This window comes from Rattus norvegicus, chromosome 6, assembly GCF_021556685.1.
Source record: "Rattus norvegicus strain SHRSP/BbbUtx chromosome 6, alternate assembly SHRSP_T2T, whole genome shotgun sequence".
Taxonomy (NCBI): domain Eukaryota; kingdom Metazoa; phylum Chordata; class Mammalia; order Rodentia; family Muridae; genus Rattus; species Rattus norvegicus.
This window is the reverse complement of record NC_141539.1, coordinates 80525443-80550000: the sequence shown is the minus strand read 5'-3', so window position 1 is coordinate 80550000 and position 24558 is coordinate 80525443. Positions and strand designations below refer to the sequence as shown.

Genomic DNA, 24558 nt, shown 5'->3' with positions numbered 1-24558 from the left:
GGAAGGAAAGGAAGCAGCGGGTAAGGGGGTGGGAGTGGGCATTTAATCTTGTTTTTGTAAATTCCTTAGCAGCCCTACAGGGCCAACAATGAGGTACCACCTGCAAGAGTCCAGCCTGATTTCTGCTCTAGATCTCACTGGACTGAAATTATTACCTGTCTGTGTGTCTGTCTGTCTGTCTGTCTGTCTGTCTGTCTGTCTGTCTGTCTCCCTCTGATTTGCTCTCTGTGTGAATCTGTCTGTCTGTCTCTCTCTGAGGGGGTGGGGGTACACATGTCATATAACTCTCCAGGAGAGCTATATCGGCTGAACGGGGTTTAATAGAGTCTCTTCCCGGGTTCAAAATGAAAATTACAGGCAGATAATTATCTTTGGTTTATGGTTATGCAAACACGTGCAGCCAGTAGATTTTTTTTTAAATCATATGGCAATGTGTGCAAAATAGCTAAGCTCCAGATCAAGTCCCTTTTCTTTCCAAGAGAAGTCAACCTTCCGCTCACGAAGCCAAGCCTGTTCTCAGCCATGCTCAGAGTGTTCACATTTGGGTTTGTAACGTTTTTTGCCCACACGCTTAGGCTGTTCTAAGTTATCCTATTTGCTCTGTCAGGTAGAACACAATGAGAGCTGGGCAGATGACTTGCCCCAGTGTGCGTGTATCCTACATCCTCTGTGCTTTTCCCCCTGAATCGTATTCCTGTCTATGTTTACAGCCAGCCACTCCACAGCCAGTCGTACAGCATTCTCATTACGATAAAGGGCGATCCCATGCCACCCAACTCTACTTCCGAATTTCCAAGTTCAAATCTCTATATTTGACACAGATATGTAGAATAATCTTAGCTTCCAACGTAATTTTTACAAAACAGAGTTTTAAAATATTCAGAAAGTAACTTTCAAACAACACAATCCAGTTTAAAAGCCAGACTCATCTGTCAAATCACAGTCTTGGAGAATTCTTTCTTGAATACACACAAAGAAGATGGCAATTATGTCTGGAAAAGAGAAATCTGTTGCATAGATGTGAGGAATCTGAACATTTTCATTTGCAGAGAAGTCCCATGCCTTTATATGACTAAATATGTCTTTATTTATTTACTTTGTTTTAAAATTGAAAGTGCTTGAAAAAAGAATCTGATGAGAAATGATGCAAATTGCAAAAGCTCACGGAGGGAAAAATGTATTTGGAGACTCACGATGGTCTTGATTTTGCCCTGAGAATTTTCCATAATCATTGTTTTCTCTCTGGGTATCAGAGCCACTGATGATTCTGGAAGCCCCCAGCCTCCCCCCAGAAGGCCCCCTGAGACTTGGTGGCACAGGGTGGGAGCAGTGTCCACGCCCCTTCCCAGAACTGTGATGAGGTATGGCTCTCTTCCGTTCCAGGTGGTGGGGTGATGCTGCTGGTATATGAATACACCTATGCGTGGCTGCAGGAGAACTGGTGAAGGACTGAGAGACGCTTTCCCCTTGACAACAGAGATGTGGTCTGCAGCCCCACGCAGAGAAGACAAGCTAGACGATGCCATTAAGAGGGGGAGACAGCCTGCTCAGGAGCAAAGCCTGTTCCGATGTTTTATAATTTTTAGACAAACTGACATGGTAGTTTGGGCCATATACATAACACTGTGAGAAGGAAAATAACACGAAGCAGTGGGGTTTGTAAGTTAGGGATCACTAGGATAGAGATCAGATACAGTTCATAAAAGCTATACAAAGTGTCTGACCCCCATGCTTCACCACAAAAACTCATTTGATAACTTTTCTGAGAAGTCTATAAATCCATAAATTCTTGAAAATAAATTGTTCTGCAGCTGATTTCCTGAGAATTATTCAAAGGAAGACTTAGGTATGAGTCAGAATTTAAACATGTTTTACAAGGAATTACTTTTCCATAAATCATATTTTAAAAGAAAAGAAAGAAAAAACTTAAATACACCAAAACAGCCATTTAAGAATGTTTAATTTTGTGAGTGCTGAGTTAAAATGTGAGTCTATTGGTTTTCTTTAGTAATTAATGCATCCTCAGGCTCCGTTTCCCTAAATGTATTTTATATTCCACATGGTGACTTAAGTGGATATATTAAAATCATGCTATTTGAAGACTTTTGTTAAAAATAGAATACATGATATTATATTAAACTGCTTTCTCTTACATAGTTCATTTTGAAAACAAGATTTGTTACTGATTTTTTTTGGGGGGGTGGGGTTAGGTCACAAATTGAATGAACTTTTTGGGCCCTTCTCTGTTGCCCAAAGTTGTCTCCAAACACCCATCCTTAAAAAGGATGTAGGAAAATAAAACTATCTCCAGATTCTTGGGTTTAAGTCACATTTTGAAGCATAAAATCAACTATTTAGAATATTAAAATGTCTACATTAAGTGGCAAACATTTCAAAAATGAAAATACATTCTTTAGCACTTCTAAACACTCATGCATTAATATGCACTCTGGGAAAAAAAAGAAAGACAGCTTTTTGGTCCTGATATAATAACCAAAGCTTATTTTTATGTCTGTACTGTGTAATGAGACTTCTCCAGTCAAGAAAAAAAAATCTCAACATGTTTTAAGTGACAGTTGTTCTTGACTAACTAGCCCTGTGGGGTATTTCAACTAGGGGCAAGCTCACCAAAACATTTTGAAAATAAACAGTGAAGATGGCATGGTAATTATTATGTTTATTAATTTAGAGCATCTGAAGTATAAAAATAAAAGGCTTTTGACATACTCTATATACATACACAGCCTCCTGTCGTACATCTTTTCCAACATGCTTTTCTTTTCCACTTGTATTTCAGCCCAATATTCAATATGTGGGCCATTATAAAAAAGAAAAGGAAAAAAACAGAAAGCCAGGAGCAGGAAGAGTGGGTCTGTGTTGAAGGGCTGCTTTCTGTCTTTAAAGGTGATGCACAGAGAGTCCTCTGCGGGAGGGCTAAAGGCACAGAGCAGGGTGGAAAGCAAATTCTGAAGAGAGCATATGACAACTTAGAACCTTCCCTTCTGAGCGTCAGGAGGAGGCTAATGCAACAGCTTGAAGACCTAGCAGGCCCTACCTCACTGTTCCTGTTCTTAGCTGTTAGAGTGGCTGCAATCATAAATGACTATGAATAGCCAACACGGTTTGGGCTTTCCGTGTGGGTTTACCATGATCAGTAAAAGACCTGGAGAGAGAAGGGAGAATAAAAAAAGAAAACTCTGACACCATTAATATTAATTTCTTAAAATACAAAAACCAGAAAAATATAAATAACAATAAGATCTCTTAACTTAGATAAGGAAAATAAACATTATCAGTTATGTCTCCAGACAGGCGATGTCTCTTTCGCAACACCCCGAACAGTCACCTAAAACCTTAGCCACAGAGTGCTTCTGCACCTTAAGTCGACTTTCTGGATAGAAGGCAAGGCTCTGTACTGTGTGATTTGAAAGTCCCCACCACAATACTGGATTGGATCTCAATGCCATTTGGTAACAGTCTGTCTTCTCACCACACGGGAACACCAGTTGTCAATGGGGAGTTTTTACAAGATCAAAGGGATACTATGACCCTGAGAGGTCATCAGCTCCGGCTCCTTCCACTCACTCTTCTCCTAAATTTATAATCTTGTTTGTAGCAATGAGTATTGGTTGCTTTGTAAAGAAATGCAGTATGAAGCTCTCTCTAAGGCATCTTAGAAGACAACTCTATAAGCTGTTTGCGGGTTGGCGGGGAGGGGGCGACCTAGCTCCTTGAACACACTGCATATCAAAAAATCCCATACCTGTTTAGTTATTGAATGGAATTAATACCAAGACACCCCACAGTACATTAATATATCAATAGATGAATGGTGCCAATGTCCTAAAAGTAACTTTAACCCTATTTTGCCAAACAGCAGAAGGAATGCAAACAGAAGAATCTTGCCCAAGAAAATGAACTATTATAAGATAAAAAATATAATCACATGGCCGCGCACACACATGCATATTCTGTAACTCTATTCATAACATTAAAGTAAAAATCGAATTGGTCTAGAAAGGCTTAGCAGCTAATCTCTGTTCTGCAATTCCATTAATGAATAAAAAGAATTTGCTAAAAATTAAATAGCGTCTGAATTTCTAATACCAACACCAGCTGACCTGCACGTGAAACATGCTTCAGTACACAATGTAAACTTCACAGTGAGCCATTGTTACTACATTCATTAGAGACGGATTCTCCATTTCCTTTTACGTTACCAGGTAATTTGGGGCTGAGATTGCTGAACACACAGGTAAGCCAACAGTAACAGTACAATTTCATTTCACAGTGGATTTCCATCGCATAAAGTTCACTTTAAGTGACTTTGCAAAAATAAACCAAAAAAAAAAAAGCAAAACTAAAAAACAAAAAACAAAACAAAATAAACAAACCATTTCACATTAGACGTGTTTCTAGTGACTTCCGTTAGAGCGTTGTGGTACAGGTATGTTAGAGCCTCTTGTCCTGTGCTTGACATGAGTATTGTTTGGCTGGGACACAAACTAAAAGCTGGCTTGTTTGATCTGTGTCTGAGTCCTCTGCTGTAGAAAGAAAGTATCCTTCATGAGACGCTGAAGCATTTACTGAATACACACAACCTGAGGGCAAGTCCACCACCACCAAACAGAGAAAAATACCTCGCTAGAAAGTCACCATTGCCAAGAAAGAAAGATAAGTGGTGTTGGTGCTGGTGGGGGGTACCCCATGGAATGAAGACAACATCTTCCATATTTACAAGCTCATAGAAATACAAACATTACTGTATTAGGGACCAAGTCAAACAACAAAAGGAGCAAAAGTCCAATATTGTTTGAGTTCTATACATATTTTTTCAACGAAATACATCATCTCTTAAAAAGAAACAAAAGATCACACACGTCAATTATTGATTGGTTTCTTAATGGTGAATTAAGGCTTATTTGGTCACCTTATTTGATTAGAGGCTATCACATAACTTATTTTTTTTTTCTACATCTGTTTCCCTTTATTGATTTTGCAAAATCTCGACAATTGCACGTTTCAAAAGTTCAGGTTGATTTAGAATAAATATACATGTGTGGTTTTACCAAAGACAGATCCACAAAGTTCCATAAACCCTTTGAGGGGAGTAGGTTTCCTCACTGTGTTAAAACAGTGTGCGGGCAAACGCACAAGTCCCGTTCAATCTTTAGAGTTGCTTTTGTTTTTAAATCCTAAAGTTAGGCCAGATTTCCTGGAAAAGGGGAAGTGACAGCAAGAAATATTTAAGTGTCATCAGCACAAAAATTATGAATCCATAAAGCCAGCTCTTGAGGCAGGAAAGCTGGACCACTGGAGAGGTGGGATGTGAGGAGGGGGAGGATGTGCTGAAAGGGGAGACCAGAGTGACACAGCTGGAAGTGGAAGCTCCCATCAGAGTGCAGAGGCTGCGACAGAATGGCTACCTTCTCTGGCTGCCTGCATTCCCTTGAAAGCCAGTGATGTGGGAATGTCACAGTTGTGGGGGGACAGTGGAGTGCTGCCAGCATGTTGCCACCCATGTCCAGCAACGTAACCAGAAGGAGCAGCACTGTAGGTCATGTAGGGTGACACTTGGGCTGGTGTGGGGTAAGGAGCCATGCTGGATGCTGATACAAAACTGCTCACAGCTGGGAGACCGTTCGGTGCCTGAGAGGAAGAAAGAAAAAATGAAAGAAGACATTACAGTATTCAACCTCTCTCCGGCTGACAGAAACAGAAAAGAAATTCTGAGTGAGTTAACAATACTCTGGGTCTACATCTGGGTTGGTTTTTTTTCCCCCTGGACTTCCTTTTAACCTTACTTTGACCTAAGGGTATCCAATCTTCCTTCTTAAACACAGTGCAGAAAAACAAGACACTGTTCTCCCCCCCACCCCCGCCCCAGAGCTGGGGACCGAACCCAGGGCCTTGTGCTTGCTAGGCAAGCGCTCTACCACTGAGCTAAATCCCCAACCCCCCGACACTGTTCTTTCTACAGATGGTGTTTGGAAGCTACAACCAGAAAAAAATTCATTCTTACTTTTGTGATTAAAAAATACATGAAGGAGAAACAGGGTGAGAAAGGGTCAACTGAGATGAAGTAGTCTGGAAGTGTGCTCAACACTCTACTGACTCTGTCAACCTGCCTGGCACTTGCCAGCACTTGGCTCTTTTGTTGAAACTTTGTGATAGACCTGTCTCCTGTAGCTTTCATTTCCAGGACAGAAGGGCACAAAGCGTGGGTTGCTGTATTAAAAACTCAAAATGGACAAATCTTCTGCTAAATAAAGCATGGACCATATTTCAAGATGTCAGGTTGAAAATGCTACTCGGACAAGACATGTAAAATCGTTTTTTTGTTTTGTTTTGGTTTTTTTGTTTGTTTGTTTTGTTTTGTTTGCTATAGGTTTTTTTTACTGTTGTTTTGGATTGAAGTTTGTTTTCTTAATGAAGTTTGGGGAATGTATTTTTTTTCACAATCAGAAAGGAAATGTTCTCCAGAAATATGAGCAAACACGTGCACTTTTGAAATTGGAAATTTTGCATTTGCAAAGTTCAGGGTTTTTTTTTTAAGTCATATGGACAAATCTCTTTAAAGGAATTTAATGTGAAATCTTTGTTTGCAAACAAAATGCAGCAGCTCTGGAAGGCAGGCTTGCCTGGAAACCAGTGCTTTCTTGGCGTCCATTGTTGGTATCGTTACTATTAACAACACCAAAAACACCCTGATTTCTAATCCCGCTCTGGCACGGAGGTTCCCCACCCTTCTTCAAGTGGTTCTTTTCCTCTCAGTTTCTACTCTGTTTAAAGATAAAGAGTAAATCCTATTTCCTGGTACTGACATGACTGGACCAACATGTCAGCATATTTCCTACAGAAACAGTAATATAAATGCTGGGATTGTTAGGAAACGTGATTTGATCCACAGAGCTCAGCCAGACACATTTTAGATGCTTTGTCCAATTAAGTTAGGGCATAAATGATGCTTTTGTTTGGTGTACTCAGGACTTCCTGTACACCAACCGTGCATTCCATCAATAAGCTGTATCCCTTATCCCTCATTTCAGAAATTATTTTTTGAATTAACTCGTTTGATCATCATTTTTACTTCTACCTCATGAGAGCATAATGGTGAGATCTAAAAGCCTATTTTCTGAATGCAAAAGGAGTGTCTATATACACTTATAGACATACACACATGTAAATGGTACATTATATACATACACACATTTGTATGGTACATTATATACGGATGTGCGCTAGTGTCACCCATAGATTCTGACAAAACCTCACCTTATACCTTTGGTCTATAAGAACACAGCCTTATGCTCTTCTGTTTCTCGTATATTCTTTTAAAAATGGAAGATAAAGGAAAGATCCTTGAGTACCTCCTAAGTCCCAGACACCTAGAAATACCCAACAGATTTTATACAATTATAAGAAAGGATTAATAAACAATAGTTCATCCTGGCAGTAGCGGCCCACACCTTTAATCTCAGCATTCAGGAGCAGAGGCAGGCAGATTTCTGCCAGGTCGGCCTCAAGCCAGAGATCTGCCTCTGCCGAGTTAAAAGCACATGCACTGTTATGCCCAGCTTCTGTTTTGGTTTTTAAACAGGGTCACTATGTACCCAGGCTGGCCTGAAACTCTTGGCCCTTTAACTCTCGAACCAGAGATCACAGGTATACACTACTATACCAAGATGGCATTAAAATAAATTTCAACTGCCATCCCATGATGTCCTTTTAAGTAAAGCTCAAAACGGTTAAAAAGAAATGACTTCATATCATTGCTCAATAGAACTGAAATTCTTTCCTCTTTAGAAGGTGAGTTAGAAAGTCGATGGTCATATACGTAAAGTCCGTCACTTCTGTCTGAGGCTGCAGTGTCCTCTATAGTCTACCGTGGTGCTTCTCGACAGTCAGGAGGTGAAATGTAACCTCAAGCTTCAGCTCTATTAAGCCATTCTTTCCTCTCCTGGAACTCAAAGCTCTTTATTAGCTCTTTTTATTTTTCAGAAGAAAAAACCTTTGTGTCCCATTTTAACAAAACAACTATGTCTCAGAGGAACTTAAATTGGAGTTCTTGGGGCATCTAGATGGCAATCAAATTACAGGGGCAAGTGGGGTGGAGTCTCACATTACATAGAGATCATTGCTCTAATTGCTTTTATTCATTATTATTTCATTTCCCCCAAAATATGTTAAAATTAGCTTTGAATGTAATCATCCAAGTAGAATTACGGAAAGGTGTCCACATCTGTGTTTGGCCCCTGTCTAATATTAATTAATATGTAGTGCTACTAGTACCAATGTGCACCCAGATAAACAAAATAAGAATATTAAGGTCTGGTAGCATGGCTCAGTAGCTATAACTTAGTATGCATACTGCCCCAGGCTCAATCTCACACACGAGAAAAAAAATTAAAATTAGTTTTTAAATAATACAAAACTTGACTCTACATCTGGTGCCTCATTCCAAAAGATCTCATATGCACGGCAAAATAATGATCTGTCTAGCATAAAATGTGTTGTTGGGTTCTATTTTCTATCACTGCTGTCCTGCTGCTGGGGTGCAGGAGGCATAACTCACTACTTCATACTCATTCGTGACGTGCCATAGCCATTCTGTTGTTTTGTCTGTAGCCTGCTTACATGGGCCCACTCATGCCCAAAGTCACCCCACCCCTCAAGTATGACCCACAGAAAAGACTGGATCAGACTCTCACCTCAGATAATGCTCCCCTCATGGAGAAGCCATAGATGTACTTTCATATTTACTCCATAACTTTATTCATTTAACAAACGTAACAATATCCTATGGATTTTTCATATGCATAAAAAAATAAGCTCTCATACCTAAAATACTAAAGTTACTTTATGCTATTATGTGTCGTCATGGCGAATATTTCAAGGTTCTCAAAAATACCACCATATTTACTGACTGTCAGTTTAGTAACTCAATTCCTTCTGTGTTCCAGAAAGACCCAGGAGAGAGCCACAAGTTCAGAGAGGCAGCTTCATCTCATAGAAGAGGGGGGGGGGGGGGGGCACACAGTGATCACTTGAAGGAAGAGAAAGGTTAAGGAACCCTCAAGCTTGGAAGAGTAACTCATGTCTGACTTGACCAGAGCAATTGGGGTTGGGGGGGTCTTAATGTCTCATTCTGCCACTGGGTGTTCAGATTTTGAAATCTGGGGGAAACGGTTGGGGAAATAAGCAAGAAAACACAAATGTGCTTCAAAATGCCCCTGCCCCTCAGCCACCTTTGCTGTTCATTTACTCCAGGGTCTCAATAAATACCAATTTTCTCACTATTAACTTTGAAACATGACATTAGCAAAAGTAATACATCTCTACTAGTAAAGCGATTGTTCTTTGTAAAGAAATCCCCGAAAGGGTAAAATTTTCCACAGCGAAGGAAAACAACCACAGGTAGCCTTGGTGTTTGTTTATGCTTCCCTGTGAAGGAGTAAACTTAAAAGTGAGCTCCCCAAATCTGTTTAATGTTTTCTGTGAAGGGCACATAATTAATCTAAAGAGCTGGTTAGGTTCCCAAACGTACACCATAAATATGGTGGGGACAAACATGTTAAATTACACCATTTAATTGGACTGTGAATATGATTTATAAATCAACCAATGTACGGAATCCCAGGGGAAAAGTAAACAAATTTTCCACATGAACCCTGCGATAACAACGCAGTAGAAAGCTCAGTTTTGAAAACGACTTTGCCTAAAATTTCATAAATAATACGTCAACCCATCAACCCCCTTTTCACATAGACCTTCCAAGAAAGCAGCAAGAAGTCTGTAACTTCCCTCCTCACAGCCTTATTTTTGGAAATGAGATTTACTAATACAAAGTGAAACAGATAAATTGCATGTTCCAGGGGAAGTAAGTTTTCTACATTGGGTTGTCTTGGGAAAAGATAGGTTTTTGTCTCCTGAACACTAGGAGAAATCTAGGGAGAGACCCATGGTGCAATACAGCTCCTGTTAAGTGATCACATGGCTGGACTGGCAGACTGTTGGAGGACAGGGACCTGCCTCAGTTACCCTGTAGGCTCACAAAATGGGGCACGCGAGAGGCATTTTGTAAACAGCTTACTAAAGACTTGTGAATGCAAAAGATATGATTCTCTTGTTTTAAGAACAAAACAGTTTACCACCACCACCCTATCACAGGACAAGCATTTACTTCAAGCAAGCTAAATGAATAAAGCTGTTGGCAAAGTAAATAAGAGTTCCAACCAGCCACTCCACTCTTCGATTTATGGTTGTTACGTATTCCTCCAGTCTACGAAGATGGAAATGCATTGGTATCCAAACATTATGAGCATGAAAAACAGGAGGAGGAGGAAGAGGAGGAGGGAGAGGAGGAGGAAGAAGAGGAGAAGAGGAGAAGAAGACAAAGAAGAAGAAGGAGGAGGAGGAGGAGGAGGAGGAGGAGGAGAAAGAGGAGGAGGAGGAAGAGGAAGAAGAAAAAGAAGAAGAAGAAGAAGAAGAAGAAGAAGAAGAAGAAGAAGAAGAAGAAGAAGAAGAAGAAGAAGAAGAAGAAGAAGAAGAAGAAGAAGAAGAAGAAGAAGAAGAAGAAGAAGGAAGAAGTCTGGAAATTAGAAGTTAAAGACTATTTTTCAAATTCTAGAAATTGTCCACTCAGCATTTTCTTCTCTTGGGGGAAAAAAACGCAAATGACAGCCAAGTGCCAGGTTCTCTGCTCACAGTCTGTCTGTCAGCCACTCATGAAATCGATGTTCCTTTCTTTCTGATGACGTGAGTTTGCCCTGGCTCTATGATAAAATATATTTGGCCATAAAAACAATTGTGCTTCACATAAATTTACAATGCCAGTTTCTTTAACAAAAAACAAATTTGCATCTGAAAATGAGCAGGTATTTTTTAGAAATTAATTCTCTGAAATTTTCTAACTGCCACTCTTCCCTTCTTTATTTTTTAATGACCTTAGTAAAGCAAACCTGGTAAAGTAAAGTGACAATGAGAAACAGGGCTCAACATTCATCTAAGAGAATTACTTTGAGTGACCCTATCGCAGGCCCAAATGTTGCTAGACAATAGGAAATGTGGTAAATGTGTAATATTTCTTTTTTTCCTAAATATTATCTATCTAAAATGTTATTAAAATTGATATAGCCTTACATTGATTTGTTTTATTTTATTTTGTATTCTATTGCCATACAGCAAAAATTATATGCATCGGGTATGGTGTGATGCTTGTGTGTATGTAAACATTGTACAATGAACAAATCATTTTAAGTGCAATCACCTCAGGTAGCACAAGATAATTTTAAAAAATTTAGAATCCTAGTTACCTTGAGTTTACAGTCTTTTAAACTACCTTTTCTTTGCTCTCTCACATGACATATTTTGTTGATATATAATTATTAATAAGTTTGCTTAAAAATACTATTGGTTGGAAGTTAATTAAAAATCAGATCATATTTTTCATAATTATGATGAATTTCAAAGGCCATTGGCATTTGCCTAAAGTTTCATTCTCTATAAAAATGTAAATTAATTTGACAAAAGTTAACTTTGGTGCAAAGAAAATTCCTCACAGCTTCAAATTTTATCTCCACGAAAATAGTGTGTTTTGAAAAACAAGTTATAAAGTTGTTGGACTACTTTTGTTTTTTAATTATCAAACAATGTTTTACAATTTCTCACTAGGAAATTATATTCAAGATGATCCATGTGTATCATTATTTAAAATAATACACAAATGAATAATTTATGAGAATTTTAGGTTAAACTGCATTTGGAAATTAGGTTCTTCTCACAAAATTTGCTTAATTCAGAACATTTTTAGTGCAAGTATTTATAGACTATTCTCTACTCCTAACATCTCAATTGCTAACTAATGCTATAATAAATTTGCTGTTTCCATTATCATCTTCAACCCCTAAATGAAGATATTGGGAAATTGTAACTCAGATATTCATGTTACTGTAGCCAACAGGTAAGCCCTATCTGTTTGTTCTGAGGGAACGCACAGTGCAGACTCAACTTTCCATAAACTATACATGTATTTATGAACTGTGTGAATAAGATCAATTACTAATTTACCAAATTCCATGTAAAAGAACAGATACAGCTCAACACCTATCCATTTCATTTTTATCCACTTGATCACATCAAGTCAAATTTTTGTGCTTTCATTTGACTAAATAGAAAGAACAAGTAAACATTGTTTCCCTTCGCAGTAAGATGAGAGTAAGGATTTCCTCCTTACTTACAAATGTAGTTGAAAAGTCTAAGATAAATAAATATTCTATCCTAGTTAACAAAGAGTTCTGAACGGGAGTCCCATATGAGTTACAATACATTAATGTGTAAGATAAATTTGGGCATTCACAACTAATTTTCAACACAGTGAATAGGAGGTACATGTATGACTGAACTATGCATGCATTTCTAATTCCTAGGGATTGGACCTGTTTGCAAGTTATTGAATAGAAAGTCTAGATCATGATAACCAACAGTATCAGGGCTCAGCCTCCAGCTTGTTCTATAGCCATTTTACAGGTGTCTTCCAAGAAAACATGCTCTAAGCTCTGAGTCTGAACTCTCAATCTCCCCTGTGCACACCAAAAGGAAACTAGCATTAAAGGAAAACACAGTAATTAGTTATAACGGCAAAAGCCCAAAAGCATCACAGGCAAATTTCTTCAGCTTCCCTTTCCCTAAGACTTTCAAGGTTTGCTGGCCAGAGAGACAAATGGTACGTGAGTTAACTTTTTATCAGAATATGTTGACAACACTGTGTATGTGTTTGGGGGGGGTGTTGTAAAATTAAACTTAGCTTTAGAATATTTCAAGAGAAATACACACATATGCAAATCCTGTGTGTTCTAAGTTCTTAAGCATTTTTATGTAATTTTACACCAAATTAATCTCTAAAGTGAGGTTTTTGTCTCCTTAACATATCTTTTGTCATAAGAGTATCCACTGATTCATGTTGTGCTTAGAAACTCTGAACGTTTTATGATCCTGTGTCATTTGAATTATCTACCTAAATGGCAGAATGGAATAACATTTCAGTAAGAACTGTTTAAATATTAACTTGACATAAGTATCCTTTTATCTGGGGGCCTGTTCTCTTAAGTATTATAATATTTAGAACAACATTTATTTGTCCACCCATTTTCCTGAAGTTATTTGCTTTTATGAAACATTGTTTACTACTTTAAAATTCTTCGTGAGTGATTTTTAGTGAAATGGCATTCACTTGAAATGCTATTTATTTTAAATAAGTTGCAAGTTTAGTTCTGAAGCATATTTTAAATTAGCCCTTTCTAAACAAGCTTCACTGAGAGATTCAAGAGAGGGAAGTGAAAGTAGCTAGGAAGGTTTTCGATGAGGAAGCTGCTTTTTATGCAAACGGGATGGATTGACGGATTGTGGGAACTGGGGCTGATTTTGAACTCAGAACTTCATGATGTGATTCCAAGACAGCGCAGAGCTCCTGTTAAATACCTGCTACTGTTCTCCAGGCTTTCTGTACATTTTCCATTGTTTGTCATAGATGCTTGGTAGGATGTTTCTTACTATAGATTTTCTAAACCATGAATATTATGTGTATCACTTGTAAAAAGTCTCTCACTGCCATTTTTAACCACAGGGGATACTTAATGAATGTTTCCTAAGAGCCTTAACATTGTACTGACTCTGACTTTGGAATTACTAGTTCCTTATTTTGAAAATGAAGAAAGTCTAAGAAAATGAAGAGGCTCTAAATGGGTAAACCGCTTGCTTAAGAAGCTGTGGTGGGTTACCGAGCTTTTAATCATGGCGCACACCACCGCTCAGTGAGCTGAGAGTTATAGGCAGGTCTTTGCGAAAGAAAATGGTGAATTTGCTTATAGATACCTAACGGGTATTCTTTACAGTGGAACCAGACTTAGAAAAGCGGCTTGCTCTCTCCTTGCTGTTTTTGGTAATATTTGCCAGGAAATTAGCTACTAATGAATTCTGACAAACCTTGAGAGAGACGAGGAAATCAAAATGCGATTTATTAGCGAAAATGGTTAGGATATCCGCCCAATAGATAAAAATAATAAATTCCAACAAATATTATAACTGATTTTTGAGAAGACACTTTAAAAAATTTAAGGCTCTAAAATAAGACTAAGTACGTTGAGGCTTTGGAGGTCTACTTCGGGAATAAGGCACACTGCCTTGAAGTTTTGCCATTTGAGTTTTGAACTCTTCATTCTAGCATACTGACGAAATTTGGACTCACACTTTTGTGTGACTGTTGCTTCATTCTTCTCAAGGAGGAGAAAAAAAAAAAAAGAAAGAAACACCAGTGTTTTAAATTTTCTTTCAGAGAGTAGAGGGAGGGACGGGGAGGGGGGGCAGGAGGGGGGAATTAAACGGTCCACAGCCAGTCCGTATAATTTGAGGTTTTCTCACTAACCTCCCCTGGGAAATTATGATGTGACCTTTAATCGGGAAATGGTAACTTTATTACGTTTATCTGGTTGCCCCTCTTCCATTCTCACCGGACAAGCTGATGTCTGGAAGCACGGGGGAGCTGTCTGTGCACATGACCCCGCAGCCTCCCACAAGCCTTGCGACTCCGGCCTCCAGGCGCAGCCCGCTAGCCGGGCGCTCGCTGCTCTGAACCCCAAAGTCTGGCCGTGCCGAAGCTCGGCCTTGGATAGACTGAACCCGGCTGGGCTGGAAGGTTTGGAGCCACAGGCGCGGCGGGATGCTAGGCTTTAACCCAGGCATCAGCCCAGACTCAGCCAACCCGGGATCCATCTCCGGCCCCAGTGGGTCGGCAGCCACTTCTCCCTCTTCAAGGCGTCCCTCTTCTCCAATCCCCAACAGCAGGCAGCCCGCCGAGCTAAGCCCTCTCCTCCTCACCTGGCCGTACTTGGCTTCTTGCTCCAAGGCTCCCTTCTCCAATCCATTCACTGCGTGCGGGGCTGCAGCAGAGAAGTTGTTGCGGCCCAGGCTGCTCCACTCCTCCACCTTGGGGCTGTGGTAGGGGGAGCTGTCGCTCACTCCTGAGAAGGTGGAAGGGAGATTTCAGGCGGGGCTCAACCCGCGCGCCCCCTCCTGAGACAAGACCCGAATCCCCTACCACAAAGGTCCTAGGCTAAGACCTTTGGTCCACTCCCCTGCACTAGGCCTCCTAAGGACGCTGGGCCTAGGCGCAGACTCCTCTGTTTTCAGGCTAGGGCCTGGAGAAGTTTTAATGGCCTGAAAGTAGGCCTCTGAGTTAAGTTTCACCCACTCCTGGCAGATGTTTTTTTTTTGTTTTTGTTTTTTCCTTTCTTTCCTAAGGCAGCATTAGATTTTCTTTCTTCCTCCTTGATCTCCCAGGGAACGGATTGAAAGAGAGGAGTCTTGTTTTGATTTTTGTTTGTTGTTTGTTTGTTTGTTTTTCCCAAACAGAAGAAAAAAATCCAAACCTGTAAATGGGATATTTGTTCCTTACCTCTGTCCCTACTGAAGGAGAGTGGCAAAGACATGACCAGTGGGGAGGACTGATGAGGAAGAGAGGAGGCCTGGCCCAAGTGTGACCCGGTGATGCGCAGAAACAACCTGACAAATGCTCACTACACTGTGGGGATCTGATAGCTATGTCAATAAGACAGAACAAAAGGCCCGCAAAGTCCTTTGCAAACAAATAACTGAGCGATGCCCACAATACCTATGCAAAATGTAAGTACACAGATTCCCGCATTGTATGGATTCAGGACTACCCTACATCGCCACTGCCTGCTAAATAAGTAAGGGTATATGCCTATTCTTTTTAAATAACTAAGTCTGGAAATACCGCGATTGTCAACGGTGGAATTGTAAAGAATGTTCTTTTTTTTAGGCATCAGATAGAGAAAATGAAATAAAGTGTAAAGAAAATGAAAGTAGAATTTAACGTTAAGAAAGGGAGCAAAACCATCTACCAATCTTTCTGTTCTTAAAGGAGATACAGACCCCTCCTAAAAGATTTTCATAACATCTACAGTTTGCATATGGGGGGAAAAGATATTTGAAGATTGCATGCATCTAATTCTGCTTCTGGGCCCCATGTATAGAAGTTTGACAGTGTCTTTTATACTTGATTTTATACACTCCCATCTGATACAGGTGTTTCAAAGAGCGGTCATTTGGAGAAATTACCCTTTTACATGCACAGATTTGTCAGAACCCTGCTTGTTTAAAAGTGACATCACTTATCTACCCGGAAGCATCACTGCCTTCTCTACTCCAATTCCTCCCTACCTGACATTCGGTCTGGTTGCAGGACTATGCAGAGGTGAAAAGTTTTTTTTTCTACTGTCAGCCTATTTTCATTTTGTCTCCCCCTCCAAAGACAAAGATTGTGTTCCCATTTTTGTACCAGGAAGCCATGACTGATTCACAACTGTCTGACGCTATTTGCTGCCGTCCCAGACAAAAGGCAATCGGTGGGCATAAGTCTAAAGTTATCTTAAGAAATTGAGATCCCCCTGTGAGCCCCCATTTCTGCTGATCTCACACTTTCCCACGAACAGGGGCTTCCTTTAAATGTCAATGAGGTCAGTTTATCCTATAAATCAAGGGCAACGTCTCCAACCGAGTCTCCAACTAGTTCCAAATAACCCAGAGCTTTACTCTTGTCAATTCGCCGCAGTCAGAAGACAAGAAGATGGGGAATCGTGCACTGTTTTAATTACTTTAAAAGGTAATTGCACCAAGGTGGTGGGAACTGAAAAAAAAACTAGGAAATATTTTCCTCTTTTCTAATTTTTCCTCTGTCTTAAACCTTCCCCTGAGCAATTGAAGAAGTTAAGGGAATGAAACATTTTAACTTTCTTTTTCACCCAATACCAAGAAAGAGCCTAATGTCTTTTAAATTTTATCTTTAACAGTGCAATAAAAAGAAAACAAACTCAAGTCTCCTGGGAAAGCCAGACTGTACAGTGCGGAGCACTGGGAGATCTTTCTGAACAGTCAGAAAAGACGTCCAGGACAGAATAAGGTTCCAGCAGAGAAAGGGGTGGGGGGGAACACTGCTGGAAAGTTTGCAGGAAAAGGGCCGGCGACCACTAGCATTTCCCAGTACTCTAGGGAAGCCGGAGGCTGGGGGGTGGGGGGGGGGAGACAGAGACAGCAGCCGAAAGGACAACAGCGAATCACCAAGCAATTGTCACCTTAACTACTGGGTTGATAATTAACGTCTGTTAAGGAAAGTGGTTAGGGGGGAGAGAGAGGGGGGGGGAGAGAGAGAGAGAGAGAGAGAGAGAGAGAGAGAGAGAGAGAGAGAGCGAGCGACGAGGAAAATGAAGTGAAGCATAAGAATGAAACCAATTAGGTGACATTTGAACTTCCTGCCTGAGCAAATTTGGCCTGATTGCCAGAATCCGAGAATAATAATACAATTTCCAGAGTGTGCGGGACTCGCAGCTGCTGCATCTGATTCGTGAGCAAGCTGCGGACAGTGGCCATCTACAGCCCGCAGCCCCAAGCCTGCTAGGGCCTTCTCTTGTGCTCCCCAAATCTCCAGGCTGCGCTCTCCAAACAGTCTAGCCCGGCTGAGGCTGAGTGCGCGAGAGGCGGGGGAGGGTGGAAAATGCGAACCATGTGTTGGGGATGGGGGGGGGATGTTATGGGTCTGGTAGTTTGAGATGAGGCTGGAAACTGTGTGTGTGGCAAGGAAACAGAGGGGCAAGAGTTTCAAGTTAATGAGATCAGGACACCCCCTGGGACGACTCCTTAGGTTTCCAAAAGAAAAGGCCACAGGTGGTGGGATAGACACTCGAGAGAGGCCGAAGGTACTGGGATTCCCGACCGCTTGCAGGAACCCTCTCCGCCTAGCACACTGCTTCCGAGCCCCTTACCTTGGTCGGTGATGGAACGGATGCCCAGGATGTCGGTGACGGAGTGAGAGGAGGGCCAGGTGCGCGGCAGGGCCACGGATCCTGGGATGGCCGGCACCCCAGGTGGTGTGGGCACCTTAGCAGCTGCCGCCGTGATGGGACTGGGGTAGGAGTAGATGTGGTTGTAGGGCAGCGCGGGCTGCGGCGCTGGCTGGTGCTGCTTATAGGAGTCGTAGTGACCCTGCTGGGCCAAGTTGCCGATCTTGTTGCGCAGAATCCGGCTGATGGAACTCACAGAGGGTACGTTGTACTTGTCGCACACGCCATCCGCCAGCAGGCGGTCCCGGATCTCCCAAGCAAAGATGCCTGGGTCCCTCTGCTTGTAAGTCCGGATGTGTTTCACTACAGTAGGGGTGGTGACCCGGGGCTTGCTTCCCCCGATAGCTCCCGGCAAAATCGAACCGGTCTCGTTGTAGCGCGCCAAGATCTTGCTGACGCAGCCGTGCGAGACCCGTAGCTGTCGGCTGATGTCACAAGGTCGGATGCCCAGTTGGGCTAATTCCACGATGCGAAGCCGAATGGCGTTGGGCAGCGGCCTTCCGTTCACGAACACTCCTCCCAGCTGGTTCACCTCCCCGAAGGCTGGCTCTGCAAAAGGACCATAGAGCGCGCCACAACGCGCACCAACTGCTTGGGACAGCAGCCTGCCACTCGGCCTCCAAAAGCTTCCAGGGGCAGTGTTATGACACCCTCCAAAACCAGACTGCTCCGGCCTGAGCTCAAAAACAAGCTGAGACCAGACCTCGCTCCTGCTTTGCGATTCCCAACTACAAACAAGGAGAGAGAGAGAGAGAGAGAGAGAGAGAGAGAGAGAGAGAGAGAGAGAGAGAGAGAGAGAGAGAGAGAGAGAGAGAGAGAGACCCAGGGCAACTGGGGACACTCTAAACTCTCCGAAGCAGGCGGGGAAATCGGTCCTGACACTCCAGCGCGCCCTTCGTTCCTTGCCCGACACAAGAACGCCCAGCCCCTGCTCCCCTCCACCGCCTTACCCCTCCCTTCAGAGGGGTTAGACGCAGCCTAGGGAAAACTGGGGCGGGGGGTGTTTTTGTTCTGTTTTGCTTGCAAGTGTAAACACGTGTGCAACAAAACTTGGATTGACACTGGGGTTGAGAGACTCGCCAGTGCCACGGCCCTCGTCTGTTAAAATCGGGAAATGGCATCAACTGCCACTCGGTAGCTCCCACAGCACCCTTTTAGCCGCTGACCCTTGGCGTGTGCATACAACTCGTAGGGACGCGGTCTGAGTCAATAGAGCGCGGTGGCGCGCCTCAGCTCCCTCCCTCTAGCCCTCGCCTGCTCGCTCCCTCCCTCCTCGGTTCTGACAACGTCCCCCGCAGTCACTCACCCATTGCTCCGAGCAGTACACCAACCCGGCCCCAGTTCCGCACTCCCAGAAAGAAACTTTTTCCTTGCTCTCACTGGGCCGGCCTGTCGCTGCTCCAAGCCGCGGGTGCCTTGGCTTCTCCCCGGGAGGAGGCGACAAGAGTGCCAAAGGAAAGAGTAAAAGGAAGTCTGTGCCCGGCTGAAAGAGGCTTGAGTTCTGCATTTCAATCTAAGCAGCAACGTGGGCTGGGCTGTGTAGGGCCGGGCGGCTCAGTCTATCACTCACTTGTGACACACCCCAAAAGAGGTGGGCCCGCGGGCAATCTGCGTTGTAATTGGTGCAGGCCGGTGAGTGGCAGCTCAGTCCGGGGAAACTCCTTCCGCCGTCTGTTTCTGGCTGGCTCCGCACCTGGGTGACTAAATACAATGAATAGGAGTGTTTGACGTCTTCCCAAGGGCGCCTCAAACATCACAAAATCAAGCTGATAAAAATGCTGAATAAGCAAACGGAAGCTTTGGTCTTGGTTTGAATGACTTTAAGTGGGTAGAGACCGAGGACACCTCTTGGGGAAGAGATGGACTTGTCAAAAATGAAATTACAGGTTAGGGCTCTAAGGTAGCCAGCGGGCACGACCATCAAGGGAGCTCCTGGGCATGAGGATGACTGAGAACTATCTGGCATGCTGACCTTTGGGGACTGTCAGAATCTTGTCCACAAATTCTACCTCCTTTCAGTTCACAAAGGATGGGGAAAGGGTAGGAGACTCTCCTTGGGGTGTAAGGACAGGATACTCCTTCCCGTACCCCGACCGAAATGGTTAGTGCCCCCGTGAGAGGCTAAACCTTGGCCAAGCAGGATCCTCGAAGAAGCCGGATGCTGGAAGGAAGAACTTTGAAAAGCAGACTAAAGAACACAAGACCTCCGCGGAGAAGCAGGGCTGATACCTGGAGCCCCGGTGACAGAGGCCACGATCATCCCACCCACCCCTTGTACATCACTCACCCAGAACGCAGGGTCGTGGTTTCCGTGTGTTAGAATTTGCCAAGGTTCTTAACACCAGTGAACCACCTTGCGAGGTTTTGTTTTAAATATGAAAGACAGCCCCAAGGTTTGAGACTGCCTCTGAGCATCTGCGTATAATTCCCTGTGACCAGTTTAGCTACCAGAGTTGCTGTCGTTCCGCCTACCTGAGGATTTTCACGTTCATTCACCCGAAGTCCGACGAGGATAGAACAATTTGGGACAGAGAAATTTATTTATTTATGGAGACAAGGTTGTGACGAATGTGAACGAAATAAGGAAGAGAAACACTGTAATGGATTTGGGTATCTGTATTACACCGGAAAGTGGATGATATTACTGTGTCTCCATCACAACTTGCCCCTCTTTTACACACAATATGTAGGATGATGCGTCCACTCTCCCTTCAGGTCTGTACACAAAGAAATCAGATGGACCCCTGACCAGAGCCCAGGACATCTCCTAATCAGTCTTGGATCTCAACACTGATCTCCTGGTGCCTGCTTCTGTGCTGGGGGTGCACTCTGAATTCAAATTACTGAGCTGTGAAAGATTTGAAAGATTACTTAAATGTCTTTTATTGCAGTCAGGTATTTCACAAGAAGGTTTCACAAACAGAAATACTTGAACACCCCCCCCCTTATTTGTTGATTTCAGATGTTCAAAGTTCTTACAAAGCTTGGCTTTGTGGTTTGGTTCTTGTCTCCGCTCAGTACTTGTATTGCACAGTCCCATGCTTTATAACAAGGAACGCCAAGATTTCAGAAGTAACCCCCCGCCCCCGTGCTATAGTATAGTACTTGCGACTCTGAGACTGAGCAGAGACCAGGAAAAATTGGTCTGCCCCTTGATGAGGACCCTCCATCCTCACATGAACTCGCGAAAGCTGTGTCTTCTGAGTGTGCTCTTCGCTCTACTTCGGTGCACCTACTGAATATTTCACACCCTTCTCGACTGGTATGCAGAGACAGCGAGTCAGCCGTTGTGGACTGGCAAGATGTGGTGTCCTAATGGGAATTTAGCTCCATCAACCCGAGTGATCAAGAGACCCATATGTCTAGCATTCTAGCTTGGGGGATTAGTACACGACATCCACTATCCACTGCCTCCCCCTTTAGCTGTCACACATCTCCCTCAGTCTTGCACAGCTCTATGGACATTTATGGTTTTCTGGCTGCTGTTGGTGATCTCCCTTGGCATGCTTGGACAGTATTTTACTGGGTATAGATCCTTTCCTCGGCATCCCTCAGACCCACCTACCGGAATATTCTTGGGTGCACAGAATGAATCAACCTTGGGCAATTTGGACCACTCAGCACTCATGACAACTCACTGCTTAGGGACCTTAGGAACTAAAGATGCTAGAATAGAGGAAAACCATGTCATCTCCAAGAAAGGGACAGCGCATGCAGAAACTTCCCTTCTCAAGCAAGGGCACACAAGTACCCTAGGGGCTAAGCAGCGGGTGGTCCCTGAAGTCTGAGCAAAAACCAAGAGGAAGGAGATGTGTGAGGTGAGAGAGGAAGGAATGCAGAAATGGGTAGAAGAGAGTAGGGGAGGGAGAAGAGAGCCCTCCAGTGAGCCCTAGTGAACATAGGGATACAGAACTTGAAGAAAGAGCAAGGGTTACTGAGGTCCAGGACCCCGGGTTACTGAGATCTGGACTCAAGAGGTCATAGAGGAATCGGGAGCATTTTTACTAAAAGGGGAAACTTAAGACCCAAACCAAAACATAACCAGAAAGGCCCGCAGCTGGCTCGGGCCAGAAGGAAACCAAAAGCCTTTCCCTGGGCGCTAAGGCCTCCTCTAGGGCGACCCCTTCTCTGGGTAAATATTTACTCAGTAGGCGACTGGAAGCTGGAGGGCCAGAGGGTGTGAAGGAGGAGGTTACGCCAGGATTCTACACACTTGGCACAGGGCAGCCCGCTGTGGAAGCCAAGCCCAGAGATGCAGGGGCAGCTAGGCCCGCACACCGCTGCGGAGCTTTATACCCAGAGCTTCTCCTCTGCTGTTGAACTCAACGCTGCCTCCAACGGCCCAGGCTAGATGCTTGTAAAGTCTTCATAAATCTGTCAGTGGTCCCAGTGCCACGGGCCTGCCACTTGCGGTGCACCGGGTCCCTTTGGGCACCAGCGAGGTCTGAGGAGAGATGCGCAGGAAGTGGAATCTAGCTCTTCCTACCGTTGCTCACGAAGGAAGCATCCGGGCAGCTGCCGCCATCGGAAGGCAGCACTCTAGGGTGAGTGTGAGCACTTGGAGAGGCCTCATTTGATCTCAATTCTTAAGAACCGGCGTCTGCGTCTGTGTAGGTCGATGGCGCCAGCGGAAAAGAAGGTAGGGCGAGAGAGAGGAGCGGGAATGGAAGGGTCTCTTTTTTTCTACCCGCGGTTGCAGTGAACATAGGAGTTAGAGCAAAATACTTAGGCACCGAACTCTGCAACTTGTCCCCGGCTAGGAGTATACTGGGTCAAGTAAGGCCCAGGCCACTACACCTTGCTGAAGCTCCTTGGGATGCAGCCAGTGTCCAGGACAGCTCCCGGATGTGGATTTGTCAGAGCACTGTGAGTTTTTGCAGCTATCTGGGGGAAACTTTCCGGCAAAGGCTGGACCTCGCGTCGAGTTCCTCTACAGCACGCCTGTGTGTTAAATAAATGTGGATCTGCACTTGCCTAAAAAGCAACTAGGCTCCTTCGGATCTGGCCGCCCAATTAGGGCCCAACCTTGCAGGGCCTGTGCTCAGCACACCCGCTAAGCTCCCCAGTAAGTGTCAGGGCAACCGGCGCGTCTGTCACTCACGGCCAGGCCAGGTTCACCCTAAGAAGGCTCGCCTAGCAAATCTATGGCCCAAGACGCGGGTGGCAGCAGCTGGATAGAAATAGCCACTGGGGACTGAGGACAGAGTCAGCCTGCAGGGGTCCTCTGTCAGGGAAGGGTAGGGTAGCACACTGACCTGTTGGCCTTGGCTCGCCGCCGCCGACGAGGCTGCGGACGCACCCGGGCAGCCAGAAGCTTCAGGGGACCCCAAGGACTCCCGAAGCGTCGCTTTCTGGCTGTTCAGCCTTCCACCAGATGGAGGAACCTCACATTCCGAAAGGCTTTTCTCCTCTGCGGCAGGTGAGGCTGCCGGAGGGTGGGCAAGAGCTGGGAAGATGCCCACGGCCGGCAGGGGCTGGACGGCTGCAGGGAGCCAGTGCTGGAGTCCGGCGAGCGCTTAGAGCCGGCTCTCTCCGTCCCAGGCCAGGGGAGGGAGGGGCCTGTTGCGGCCTGAAACCCACTTTTCATTCTCCGCCTGCCTGTTTCCGATCAGCCCCGGTTGGTTTTTCTGTTTGCTCACTCCTTCTATTACAATAAAAACAATCGACATTTCTTTTCAGTTTCCCCATATTAGCGTCACTCAGTAATTGTTCTCCACCTTCAGCCCCCCTCCCGCGTTGAAGGCGAGCGAGGTTTCTAGTGTTCTCATACTGGAAGGTTTCCGAGTCTACAAGCAAATCTTCCCTAAAGACTTTAAAATAAAAATAAATAACGGCCCTGGAAATTGCTGTGACCCTAACATCACTTTCTGAACGCAGATTACACCCGTTTTTCAGTTTTCAACAGTGGAATCGCTTTCAGAAGAACGGCTTTTAGCCTCCTGTGGTACGATTGCGTTTGTTTATTAGAGCCTCAAAAGAAAGAATTTTAGTTCAAGGAGTAAACCCGTGGCTGAGGGGACAGCAAATGCATGAATCAAGTCTCTACTGTGGGATAGCGACTGGGAGGAGTCTTGGGGGTGAGGGAAGGCCAGGCTGACCCTGTAACAGTCGAGAGGGGACCTGGCTTTTGCCAGGGTTGCAATTTTAGTAGTGATTGTATGATGGTGAGGACGCTGGCTTCGGTCACTCAATGACCTTGAGCTTCCACTCGACTTTGAGAGCTGCAACTGGGGGCGGGTAGTGGGGGGAGCAAAACTGCGTGTCGTTTAGTACAGTGGTTTGTGAGCTTCCCCTCAGGAGTTTGTTGTGTTAGCGGAATGAGGCAGCATCCTGGAAAGGCCCGATTAGCCTAAAGCTGTCTGGAAAAGATAAAGCAAAACAAGGCCGCACCTTTAGTTCTGATTTCAGGACAGCACAGTTACTGTGGTCAGGTTATGCTCTACCCAGGGTTATTGCGTAGTTGGGTGGTCAGGGTTGCTCACTGGCTATGGAATCCAAAGAGCACTTCTTACTATTAGGGCCGAGCGGCAGCCCTAGACTACCTAAGCTTTGGATGGGCACGAACTGTTGACTTAGGGCCAGGCTGCTTTAGACAGGATTTATGGCATTTGAAGGTTCATTTATGGCATTTAAAGGTCAGCCC

At 44.0% G+C, this 24558-nt stretch overlaps 2 protein-coding genes across 3 annotated transcripts in view; one reads left to right on the top strand and one right to left on the bottom strand.

Moving 5' to 3' along the window:
- The window catches only part of Slc25a21 (solute carrier family 25 member 21), a 505498-nt gene extending 502767 nt beyond the window's left edge, over positions 1-2731 (top strand). Inside the window, 1 exon segment of the mRNA NM_133614.3 lies at positions 1384-2731. Coding sequence (NP_598298.1) covers positions 1384-1445 — 62 coding nt within the window. The 3' untranslated portion in view covers positions 1446-2731.
- On the bottom strand, positions 2662-23929 carry Pax9 (paired box 9). Of its 2 annotated transcripts, XM_087553838.1 has the most exons (5): positions 23171-23929; positions 19222-19616; positions 17838-18464; positions 14875-15017; positions 2662-5649 (listed from the first exon to the last, which is right to left on the bottom strand). In XM_087553838.1, the coding sequence occupies exons 2-5, from the start codon at positions 19223-19225 to the stop codon at positions 5395-5397; spliced, it is 1029 nt and encodes a 342-aa protein (XP_087409964.1). In that variant the 5' UTR covers positions 19226-19616; positions 23171-23929; the 3' UTR covers positions 2662-5394.
- Positions 23930-24558: the final 629 nt, after the last annotated feature.